At 40.9% G+C, this 12,847-nt stretch overlaps 1 protein-coding gene across 2 annotated transcripts in view; it reads left to right on the forward strand.

Annotated features, from left to right (window-relative positions):
* Nucleotides 1-8,174: 8,174 nt before the first annotated feature.
* tpm4a (tropomyosin 4a) overlaps nt 8,175-12,847 on the forward strand; it is a 45,917-nt gene continuing 41,244 nt past the window's right edge. The window contains exons 1-2 of one of the 2 annotated variants that reach the window (XM_054789628.1): nt 8,175-8,371; nt 10,749-10,874. In XM_054789628.1, coding sequence (XP_054645603.1) covers nt 8,258-8,371; nt 10,749-10,874 — 240 coding nt within the window. In that variant the 5' untranslated portion in view covers nt 8,175-8,257. The remainder of the gene's footprint in view (nt 8,372-10,748; nt 10,875-12,847) is intronic. The other variant, XM_054789627.1, reaches the window with a different exon arrangement.

Below are 12,847 nucleotides of genomic sequence, written 5' to 3' on the forward strand. Positions count from 1 at the left end.
AGCTGTCACCTAGACTACCATCTCCGTTACTTGTGAATTGTTTTTCCTTTGCCACTTTTAGTTTTTTTCCTGTTGCCTTGTGCAAAATAAAATTATTTTTACTTCTGCACCTTGCCGCCTTGTCTCTGCATACCGGGGGTCAAGTCTTCGACAGCAGCAACCCCCGGCGTGACATTAACCTTTCTACATTTCCAAATTTACATCTTTATCCCGTAATATTCTAATAATATTCCGACTTTTTTTCTATGACTTTACCCTCGTAAATTTCAAACTTTTATTCTTGTGATATTATGACTGTTTTTTTGTAAATTTACAAATGTATTTTTGTAATATTGCGACTTTTTTCCCATAAATTCATGACTTTATTCTCATACTCTTACAACTTTTGTCTGGACTTTTTTCTCGTTAATTTTTGCCTTTCTTCTTGAAATGTCCGATTTTTTGTCAATGTGGCCCAAATACTCCGTCGTAGGATTGCAATGTTGTATGAAGTATATGAAGTACTGTCTACACCAGGGGTCACCAACGTGGTAGCCCCCCCACGACCACATGAGGTGCTGCAAGCCTGCTTTTCATTCAGGTGTCCAGTTAATAATGAAAGAAGAGTAGAAAGAAATGCATTGTGAAATACAACATGTGAGTTGTGGACACCAGCATTTTGTTCATGTTCTGGTAAAACAAGCATATTCACTTTGTTTGGGTTTAAAATAAGCTCTGAAAAGAAATGTTAGAAAAATGAGTAGCTCTTGGCCATTTTCATTTTGTAAAAGTAGCTCTCACAAGGACAAACCTTGGTGACCCCTGGTCTATACAGTACAAGTTTGTGCCAACTGCTCCACCTAAGGTGTTTCAAGCACGCCATCGTCATCAACCATTCATACAGGCACGTGCAGTACATTGCAATACATTATTATGGATGAATAATATATTTTTGCAACACATTATTATGGAAGCTATGTAAGCAATCTGAAAGACCATATTTGTGTTGCAGTAAGTTTTAAAAAGCCAAGACAATACTTTCACATGTGGTGCAATGCCGCCCCCTGCGGGAAGCCCTGTGCAGCAGCAGGACGAACGAAATAAAGCATTGAGCGCATCAATACGTGGAGTGAAATTCTGGAAGGGATGGAGAAAGAAAGCCAACATAAAAAAGAAGCCGCTTTATTGCATATGTTCGTAGTACAGTGTTACAGCGTTACAGTGTTACATTGTTTCATTTTGCACATACAGGGAATTAAAAAATATAAATATACACTATACGGTAAGTATTAACAGCTCAGATGAAGTGAAAGCTGCAATCATGCTAAAAGATAGATGGACAGGCATCGTGAATGGTATCATGTGTAGACAGATGCATAGGCATGGTGAATGGTATCATGTGTAGACAGATGGATAGGTATGGTGAATGGTATCATGTGTAGACAGATGGATAGGCATGGTGAATGGTATCATGTGTAGACAGATGGATAGGCATGGTGAATGGTATCATGTGTAGACAGATGCATAGGCATGGTGAATGGTATCATGTGTAGACAGATGCATAGACATCGTGAATGGTATCATGTGTAGACAGATGCATAGGCATGGTGAATGGTATCATGTGTAGACAGATGGATAGGTATGGTGAATGGTATCATGTGTAGACAGATGGATAGGCATGGTGAATGGTATCATGTGTAGACAGATGGATAGGTATGGTGAATGGTATCATGTGTAGACAGATGGATAGGTATGGTGAATGGTATCATGTGTAGACAGATGCATAGGCATGGTGAATGGTATCGTGTAGACAGATGGATAGGTATGGTGAATGGTATCATGTGTAGACAGATGGATAGGTATGGTGAATGGTATCATGTGTAGACAGATGGATAGGTATGGTGAATGGTATCATGTGTAGACAGATGGATAGGTATGGTGAATGGTATCATGTGTAGACAGATGGATAGGTATGGTGAATGGTATCATGTGTAGACAGATGGATAGGCATGGTGAATGGTATCATGTGTAGACAGATGGATAGGCATGGTGAATGGTATCATGTGTAGACAGATGCATAGGCATGGTGAATGGTATCATGTGTAGACAGATGCATAGACATCGTGAATGGTATCATGTGTAGACAGATGCATAGGCATGGTGAATGGTATCATGTGTAGACAGATGGATAGGTATGGTGAATGGTATCATGTGTAGACAGATGGATAGGCATGGTGAATGGTATCATGTGTAGACAGATGCATAGGCATGGTGAATGGTATCATGTGTAGACCAATGCATAGGCATCGTGAATGGTATCATGTGTAGACAGATGCATAGGCATGGTGAATGGTATCATGTGTAGACAGATGCATAGGCATGGTGAATGGTATCATGTGTAGACAGATGGATAGGCATCGTGAATGGTATCATGTGTAGACAGATGGATAGGCATGGTGAATGGTATCATGTGTAGACAGATGCATAGGCATGGTGAATGGTATCATGTGTAGACAGATGCATAGACATCGTGAATGGTATCATGTGTAGACAGATGCATAGGCATGGTGAATGGTATCATGTGTAGACAGATGGATAGGTATGGTGAATGGTATCATGTGTAGACAGATGGATAGGCATGGTGAATGGTATCATGTGTAGACCAATGCATAGGCATCGTGAATGGTATCATGTGTAGACAGATGCATAGGCATGGTGAATGGTATCATGTGTAGACAGATGCATAGGCATGGTGAATGGTATCATGTGTAGACAGATGGATAGGCATCGTGAATGGTATCATGTGTAGACAGATGGATAGGCATGGTGAATGGTATCATGTGTAGACAGATGCATAGGCATGGTGAATGGTATCATGTGTAGACAGATGCATAGACATCGTGAATGGTATCATGTGTAGACAGATGCATAGGCATGGTGAATGGTATCATGTGTAGACAGATGGATAGGTATGGTGAATGGTATCATGTGTAGACAGATGGATAGGCATGGTGAATGGTATCATGTGTAGACAGATGCATAGGCATGGTGAATGGTATCATGTGTAGACAGATGCATAGACATCGTGAATGGTATCATGTGTAGACAGATGCATAGGCATGGTGAATGGTATCATGTGTAGACAGATGGATAGGTATGGTGAATGGTATCATGTGTAGACAGATGGATAGGCATGGTGAATGGTATCATGTGTAGACAGATGCATAGGCATGGTGAATGGTATCATGTGTAGACCAATGCATAGGCATCGTGAATGGTATCATGTGTAGACAGATGCATAGACATCGTGAATGGTATCATGTGTAGACAGATGGATAGGCATGGTGAATGGTATCATGTGTAGACAGATGCATAGGCATGGTGAATGGTATCATGTGTACACAGATGGATAGGCATCGTGAATGGTATCATGTGTAGACAGATGCATAGGCATGGTGAATGGTATCATGTGTAGACAGATGCATAGGCATGGTGAATGGTATCATGTGTAGACAGATGCATAGGCATGGTGAATGGTATCATGTGTAGACAGATGGATAGGTATGGTGAATGGTATCATGTGTAGACAGATGGATAGGTATAGTGAATGGTATCATGTGTAGACAGATGGATTGGTATGGTGAATGGTATCATGTGTAGACAGATGGATAGGTATAGTGAATGGTATCATGTGTAGACAGATGGATAGGTATAGTGAATGGTATCATGTGTAGACAGATGGATAGGTATAGTGAATGGTATCATGTGTAGACAGATGGATAGGTATAGTGAATGGTATCATGTGTAGACAGATGGATAGGTATAGTGAATGGTATCATGTGTAGACAGATGGATAGGTATAGTGTAGAGAAGATAAGGATAGTTTGAAGAAGGTTTGAAAGAGAAAGAAAAAAGGACAAGACAAATAATTTGGGACTTTGTTTTGTCCGGTGTGGGACAGGAAGTTAGTCCAGGGGGGCGGGGTGATGTCCAGGAAGAGATGACCGCTTGGGGGGTGAGGCTAGGTGTGGGAGGGTGGGCTAAAGCTGAGTCAGCAGGCTGAAAGTAGCTTGGACTGCTTCCTCCTCCTCCTCCTCATCATCATCATCATCATATTTGTGACTCAGTTCATCCTATCACAGCAAACGTGACCTTTGCCCTTGGGAGCTGGCAGCCAATGAGCAGCGTGGATCACGAAACTTCACATTCTTCCTGCATGAGCTCTTTCAGTGATAACCTCAGCAGCTCGTTTGTTCACTTCGTACACGTCAATGTGGAAAAATGCACACACACACACACACACACGCACACACACACACACACACACACACACACACGCACACACACGCACACACACACACGGCCAACAGCCACAACATTAGGTACAGCTGTAGGATTATTGGGGATATATTTTGTCTTTGTTTCCACATATTTGCAAGCATGAAATAGTGCAAAACGACTTTGTAGGATGACGTGTGACATTTTGCATTAGAAAGCCAATGCTAGATACTAATTTCCCTCCAGGAGTTCACCAAAATTCCACCAATCTCTGTGGAGCTCGCCGTTCCTCACAGCTTCGCCCCACCCCCACAGCTTCCCCATACATTTTGGCCAATTCCAATCTCCAAGCGTATACCCAATCAAATGTGTCCCTGCATGGCCCGCCCACGTCCTCGCTTCCTTGTTTACATGAAGAGAGATGATCATCTCTCATTGGCTCTCATAATCACCGCAGTAGATGGTTTTGTCCTGCAATTTTATCCTGACAAAAAGCTAAAAAACCTTCCATGGTCTCAGAAGTTCCCTGTCAGATTGTGGGGGGGCTGAAACCATTCTGAAAAAGCCTGCAAAATCCATGCGTGACCGTTTCTACGTCACGTTACGTCGGCGTGTCCGACTTCACTGTGTTGTTGTTGTCCAAAGACAACCAATAGTTTATTAAGCAGACATATCAGCAGAGCACACGCTTGATGCAGCTAGCTTAGCTTACATTCACCTACATTAGCATCTTTAACACACACGATGATGTCATGATGACACATGTGGACATGGAGCAGCTCACACGCGTCAGGACTCCATCAGTGAGAGAAGAGACGATGTTGCAGCTGTGTTGCTTCCTGTTGATGACGTGATGAAGTATGAAGTATTTCTGTGTACTACGTAGTCCTAGGTGGGGTGTACGCTCGCCTGTAGTGCACATGGCCTCACAGGAGCAAAAAAACCAAAAGCTTTGGCATGAACAGCTGTGGCTGTAGGCAACCTGCGGATGTTGCGAGGTGGCGGTCCAGTAGTTGCATTTGTTCTGCTGTGTGAACGTCACGTGCTTATTTATAGAAACACAAACCTTCACTGTGATCACGGCTGCTTGAAGTAGGATATGCAACACCAATGCCTGATGATATCGTGGCTGCATTCCGTTATCACTTCCATCTTCTTCCTGTTAAAAGATAAAATGCTCACAAATAAGGAGTAAAATGCTAACAAGATATAAAATGCTAACAAGATATCAAGTAAAACGACAAGAAGATACAAAATGCCAAGAAGATAAAATGCTAAGAAGATATAAAATGCTAACAAGATAGGGAGTCAAACGCTAAGAGGATGTAAAAGGCAGGAGCATGTAAGTGAACACAGGCATAAAGAGTTGTAGATCACATGACTCTTCATTTCCCTCCTTTCCCGCTATCTGTTTATCTCGCTAGATAAAGTAGCCAGCACGCATGTTAACATTTACCCTCTGTTCTGTTGGCACTTTTAGCATTTTACACTCAATCTTGTTAGCACCTTGCCCTTTACATATTTTTAGCATTTTACAGCTTGTAAACATGATGCTACATACATTGTTAGCATTCTGTGTCTAGCATTTGACTCCATATCTTGGCAGTATTTTACTCTGTATCTTTTACTCACTATCTTTTAAGTGTTTTACTTCTTATATTGTTAGCATTTTACATTTTGTTAACATTTTACGCCTTGTTAGCATTTTACTGGCTATGTTGTTAGCATTTCTGTCGGTGTGTTCTATGTTTTTAGCAATGTGTTTCTCATCTTTTTAACATTTTGGCAGGTCAGCATCCTATTGTTTTGTGTTGTATTTTTTTTGCATCTTATTTTGCTTTGTTAGCGATTCTGTCTTGTTACTGCGATTCAATTTCTTTTGTTATTCTTTTTTTCACAGTTTTAGCACATTGTTGTTGATTATTGGTAGCATTGGAGCGTTCTACAGTGTTAACACGATGATTTGGTTTGGGTAAAATATGTGAATCGTTTGCCTTGCGACGTAAAGCTGGCATGTTTTATGCTGACAAAGCGTCTCCTCTGTTTGAAAGGATCGTGTGGCCAAAGGCTAAAGAATACTGCGATGTTGCTGACAGAGATCTAGCACAGCGTGAGTCTATGCCACGATAACGTAAGCGTTGAAAAACTCAAAGCAACGATATCGTGGCGTCACATCGTTGCTTGAGTAATCCCTCACTCCAGCCTGAGAGGCGTAGCAGCGGCGGCCATCTTCCTTTTCCATCATCATCATCCACCAGAGGAGGCGTGACGTTGCGGTTGTGGTTTGAATCTTTGCTGACGGCCCATCATGAAACACACGCTGGCGTTTTAGCATGGATGCAACAACAATCCCTTCCTCCACGTGACCTCGAAGTGGAGTTTCCATGGCCGACCTGGAAGGAATGCGAGCCGCGCACGTTTGTTCCACCACGTTTATCTTACCAGTAAAAAGTGCCTGCTTAAAGGAAACGTGCACTTTGGAATGTTGCCCATCATCCACCGTTCTTATGTGAGACATGAACACACGTGTCCAATCCAATCCACTTTATTTATATGGCACATTTTATAAACACTGTTTCCAAAGTGCTGCACAGACTAGCAAAACCACAAATAATAAGTAAATAAAGGAATGTAGGAATGTGTCTGTGCCTTCTAAAGATATAAAAACAGATAAAAAGAGGCAGCTAAGAATGGGACGCACTTCCAACAAGGCTCCATTTCCATCATGTGAGCTGCATATGAAGCACATTGTTATTATTCAAGATTCAAGATTCAAGAGATTCAAGATTCAAGAGAGTTTCTGTTAAGTCCGTGGTGTGGTTCGGACCCCAGATGCAGAGGCTGAGAGCTTGTGTGGTCGTAAAGGAACTTTTAATAACAAAAATGCAAAAAGGCAGTTCCACAAACAGAAAGCGATGGTGTCTTGGCAAAAGAAGGAACAGAAAAACAAATAAAGGCAACACCATGAAGAGCAGTACAAACTTGGGGAGTAAAGCTGGATGGCAGGGAGGCGACAGGGTCCAAAAAGGCGTAGCACGAGGATTGTGTAGTAGGAGTCCTGGGACGAGTAGCCAGCCGTAGCGAGACAATAAACCAGCGGCTTCCAGCTGCGGGTAGTCAGCTTAAATAGGTACAGACTAATAAGCTACAGGTGTGCCCAGCGTCCCCGCCTCCAGCCTGCTCAAGGTGCGACTGCAAAAAGAATAAACAGGCCAGGAGAAGGCAGGTACCAAGGCAACACAGCACATCAACCACCAGCACTCACTGGCAACTGTGACAAGTTTTATTGTCATGTGCACAGTAAAACAGCAGTTCTACTGTGCAATGAAAATCTTATTCTGTTCATTCTCCCAAGAAAAGAAAGAAAACACAAGAAAGAATAAGAACATAAGAAACATAAATACCAATAAATTAAGCAACAACAACAGAAGAGACATTATTATTATTATTATATTAGCATTGTTACACCCAAGAACTACCTTACTGGCGTAGTGACACCTCACCACACCACAGCGGCTGGCTACTAGCCAGCTAGCCACTAGCTTCACCACACACTAGCCAAAGGTAACGCTACATATTGGAGCTGCCACCACTGCTGTGTTTTGTCCTGGAGTTTGGAAAAGCAACGCTAGGTGGACATGCGACGTGGACGTACATGGACTGGTATCTCTCTGTCTCTGTCTCTCTCCTTCTTTCATGGTCTTTCTTGGCGACAGCACACTACGCCCAAATAAGGAGATCATCCAAGGGAGACAAGTGATCCAGACCAGCCCTTCACGGACGAGTGGCGTGATAGGGTGAGTGTGAGAGGGTGATAGGCAGGGTGACGGCATGCAGAGCGTTGTAGGAGGGATGGATGTTGTACGCCCCCATATAGGGCCCTCCCTCCTTCCTCTCCCTTTATGACACCTCCAACATCCTCCAGCGTCTCTGAGACTGACTGTCCAGCGTCCCTCCTGTAGCTGCTGTCTTATCATCTCACCAAGCCCACCCTGAGACCATGGAGGCCATCAAGAAGAAGATGCAGATGCTGAAACTGGACAAGGAGAACGCCATCGACAGGGCGGAGCAGGCCGAGACGGACAAGAAGGCGGCTGAGGACAAATGCAAACAGGTGAGCGTGTCTGGACAAGACAACTTTGTTGTCCATGAATTCTACAAGGACGTCTCCCAAGGACAAACAATATCTTCATTATTTGCATCTTCCACCACATTCAGCAGTTTCTTTGGCTGGTGGGTGTTCTCATTGGCCGAGGATCAACTCATCCTGCTTTATGAGCATAAATAAGCATCGCAACTGCAGGTGGAACAAGGGAAGAACACAGTAATCCCTCGTTTATCACAGTTAATTGCTTCCACACCCGACAGTGATGCGTGATTCAGTATTAACAAATGGAAGATTTTGTAGTTTTGTAGGGCAAAGAAAACCTGTTTACTACCTTCTAAATATGCTTTTTCACATGATTAGAGCCCTCTAGACATGAAATAACACCCCTATAGTCACCTTTACACTCCTATTACCCAATGTAGTAGACATAATAAGAGAAAATAAGACACATAAGAAACAGAAAACCTGTTTACTACCTTCTAAATACGCTTTTTCACATGATTAGAGCCCTCTAGACATGAAATAACACCCCTATAGTCACCTTTACACTCCTATTACCCAATGTAGTAGACATAATAAGAGAAAATAAGACACATAAGAAACAGAAAACCTGTTTACTACCTTCTAAATACGCTTTTTCACATGATTAGAGCCCTCTAGACATGAAATAACACCCCTATAGTCACCTTTACACTCCTATTACCCAATGTAGTAGACATAATAAGAGAAAATAAGACACATAAGAAACAGAAAACCTGTTTACTACCTTCTAAATACGCTTTTTAACATGATTAGAGCCCTCTAGACATGAAATAACACCCCTATAGTCACCTTTACACTCCTATTACCCAATGTAGTAGACATAATAAGAGAAAATAAGACACATAAGAAACAGAAAACCTGTTTACTACCTTCTAAATACGCTTTTTAACATGATTAGAGCCCTCTAGACATGAAATAACACCCCTATAGTCACTTTTACACTCCTATTACCCAATGTAGTAGACATAATAAGAGAAAATAAGACACATAAGAAACAGAAAACCTGTTTACTACCTTCTAAATACGCTTTTTAACATGATTAGAGCCCTCTAGACATGAAATAACACCCCTATAGTCACTTTTACACTCCTATTACCCAATGTAGTAGATATAATAAGAGAAAATAAGACACATAAGAAACAGAAAACCTGTTTACTACCTTCTAAATACGCTTTCTAACATGATTAGAGCCCTCTAGACATGAAATAACACCCCTATAGTCACCTTTACACTCCTATTACCCAATGTAGTAGACATAATAAGAGAAAATAAGACACATAAGAAATAGAAAACCTGTTTACCACCTTCTAAATACTCTTTTTAACATGCCTCTAGGCATGAAACAACACCCCTATAGTCACTCCTATTACCAATACAGTAGACATAATGAAAGAAAATAAGACATATTGGAAGGTGGTGTCATGTTTACTTGTGCTTTGAAAGCGGCTGGCTGACTGCACTGACAGCAAATACAAATGAGGAACAATGTGACCACACGATGACCAAACCATGCCAAATATTATTGATCGTCAGGCCACTTTTACACCATTCAAAGACGGAAAAACACATAACTGATGACGACACACACACACACACACACACACACACACTCCACCTACTGTAACAGGACCACCCAGGTTCCAGCTTTGCTCCTAAAAACAGCACCTTAAGAAGGTTGTGTTAAAGGGCAACACAGGCAGCTGACAGTGGAGAGCCTCTGCTTGCTGATAACTGCTTTATTTTGACACACACAGCAGCAGAGATAATCACTGCCATCATCACACAGCGGACATCCTAACTTACACTGCTGTACTTCCTAGTGCTTTACTTCAACAGTAGCACGTTAACTCATTCCTTTCATCACCTACGTATGTCAACATTTTTGGCATCATTAAGGACCGTCCAACAAAGTGGGACAAGTCACATTAAAAAAGTGTGGGATTTCTAAGTTTCTATTATATTTTGAATACAATAGTGGCCCATATTTCCAACATTGCCATCCATTTACATAATATTATTTTATTTTGGAATTTTTATCATTGTGCCTGAACGTTCTCAAGTCCCGGTGGTCGGGCACCCCTGCCTTCCAGCATGCTTGGGCATTTGAAGATTCTGTACGAATGACACTTTTATTCAGTTGGCTTCTTTGTTTGATCGTGTCTACAACAAGACATGGAAGCGTTCAATGATATCGAATAGAATGGAATGGTATCGTTTGTACACTGTACGGAATCCTTCATACCTTAACACGTGTATCTATGTGCTATACGTCTAGCACAAAGACACATACATCTCTGCTACGTACATATTTGTGGTTCACCAGCATTGCTTTCCTCTTCAGCTGGAAGAAGAGCTGCTGGACCTCCAGAAGAAGATGAAGCAGACTGAGGATGAATTGGATAAGTTCTCCGAGGGCCTGAAAGACGCTCAGGAAAAACTGGAACTGTCAGAAAAGAAAGCTGCAGATGTGAGCCCACACAGACACACACGCACACACACACACACGGACACACACACACACACACACTCACACACACACACACACACACACACACACACACAGACGCACACCCCCTCCCCTCACACACACGCACACACACACACACCCCCCCACGCACACGCACACACACACGCACACACACACGCACACCCCCCACGCACACGCACACACGCACGCGCGCGCGCGCACACACACGCACACACACACGCGCACCCCCCCCCATGCACACGCACGTGTGCACACACACACGCACACACGCACACACGCGCGCATGCACACAGACACCCACACACACACATAATATATATATACTAAAATATATATAGTATACGTATATAATATATATATCCTAATATATATATAGTATCCGTATATAATATATATATATCCTAAAATATATATAGTATACGTATATAATATATATATCCTGAAATATATATAGTATACGTATATAATATATATATCCTAAAATATATATAGTATACGTATATAATATATATATCCTAATATATATATAGTATACGTATATAATATATATATCCTAAAATATATATAGTATACGTATATAATATATATGTCCTAAAATATATATAGTATACGTATATAATATATATATCCTGAAATATATATAGTATACGTATATAATATATATATCCTGAAATATATTTTGTATACGTATATAATATATATATCCTGAAATATATATAGTATACGTATATAATATATATGTCCTAAAATATATATAGTATACGTATATAATATATATATCCTGAAATATATATAGTATACGTATATAATATATACAGTATATCCTGAAATGACCAGGCCAATCAAGTAGGATAACAGGTCATTGCGCAACATGAATTGATCATATATTTACCAATGGTTTGAATAACAATACAACTAGTGGGCTGCTGATTCATGATAGAAGTGATCATCTTCCAGTGTTTATCATAAAAACTATAAAAAGGGAAAGAGGGACGATATCAGGACCTTCAAAAGATTGCAGACAGAGGAAAGTATTAGCGCCTTTAAGAAAGATCTAGAAAAACAAAGGAGTGTATAGTGTGTGTATAGTGACAATGATATACTGTAGTATGATATACCATAACCACTGTCCACTGAGACAAGTATCTAATAAGGAAAACAAGAGGAATCAGCCGTGGATGATGCTTGGAAGAAAACAAGCACATCATCATTCAAAGAACTACCACTATGTAGGATACTGTATATAAAAATGGTTAACATTTGGAGAGTGTGTGAGAAAGAATATGACAGTCAATGATGAGACAAGAATAAAAACAATATGAGAGCAGCATGGGCATTCTAAACGCTATTATCAGGAATGGTGCTAAGAAAGCTGATCACCCTCACTATTTCACACAGGGAAATTTTACATACAGTATGATGATATCAACAAGCTAGCCCAAAGGCTCAATACCTACTTTGTAGATTGGAAGAAAAGATACCAAATTGCTTGTCAGTACCGGAAAGGAATGAAACCATAGACAGAAACCTTAACTCCACGTTCCTCACTGAGGGAACAAAAAAGGAAGTCACTGACGTTGTTAGTAAATGTAAAGCAAAAACATCAACCGACTGTAACGGAATAGGAATGGAAATGATAAAGTTATTAAAAGAGTCTTTTATTAAAGACTATTGCAACACCAACTCTCTTTGAGGACATTCCAGAGCCAATGATTCCCTTTTTTAAATATTTGAAATGTTCAGTGTTCAAATGTGCTTCCTGTAAAAAGGCAATATCAGTCGAGCCATGATTTCAGTGCTTCAGAATTGTTCTTTGTTTCATTTATACATAGGAAGTAAGTCATGTCTTGTTGACATAATGTCTTCTAAACACTATTCCATGATAGCGACAAGGCTGCAAAGCATTATACACGCTATATAAACATCTTTTTACATGGCGGTGAACATTTATG

The sequence above is a fragment of the Dunckerocampus dactyliophorus genome, chromosome 10 (assembly GCF_027744805.1).
Source record: "Dunckerocampus dactyliophorus isolate RoL2022-P2 chromosome 10, RoL_Ddac_1.1, whole genome shotgun sequence".
Lineage (NCBI taxonomy): Eukaryota > Metazoa > Chordata > Actinopteri > Syngnathiformes > Syngnathidae > Dunckerocampus > Dunckerocampus dactyliophorus.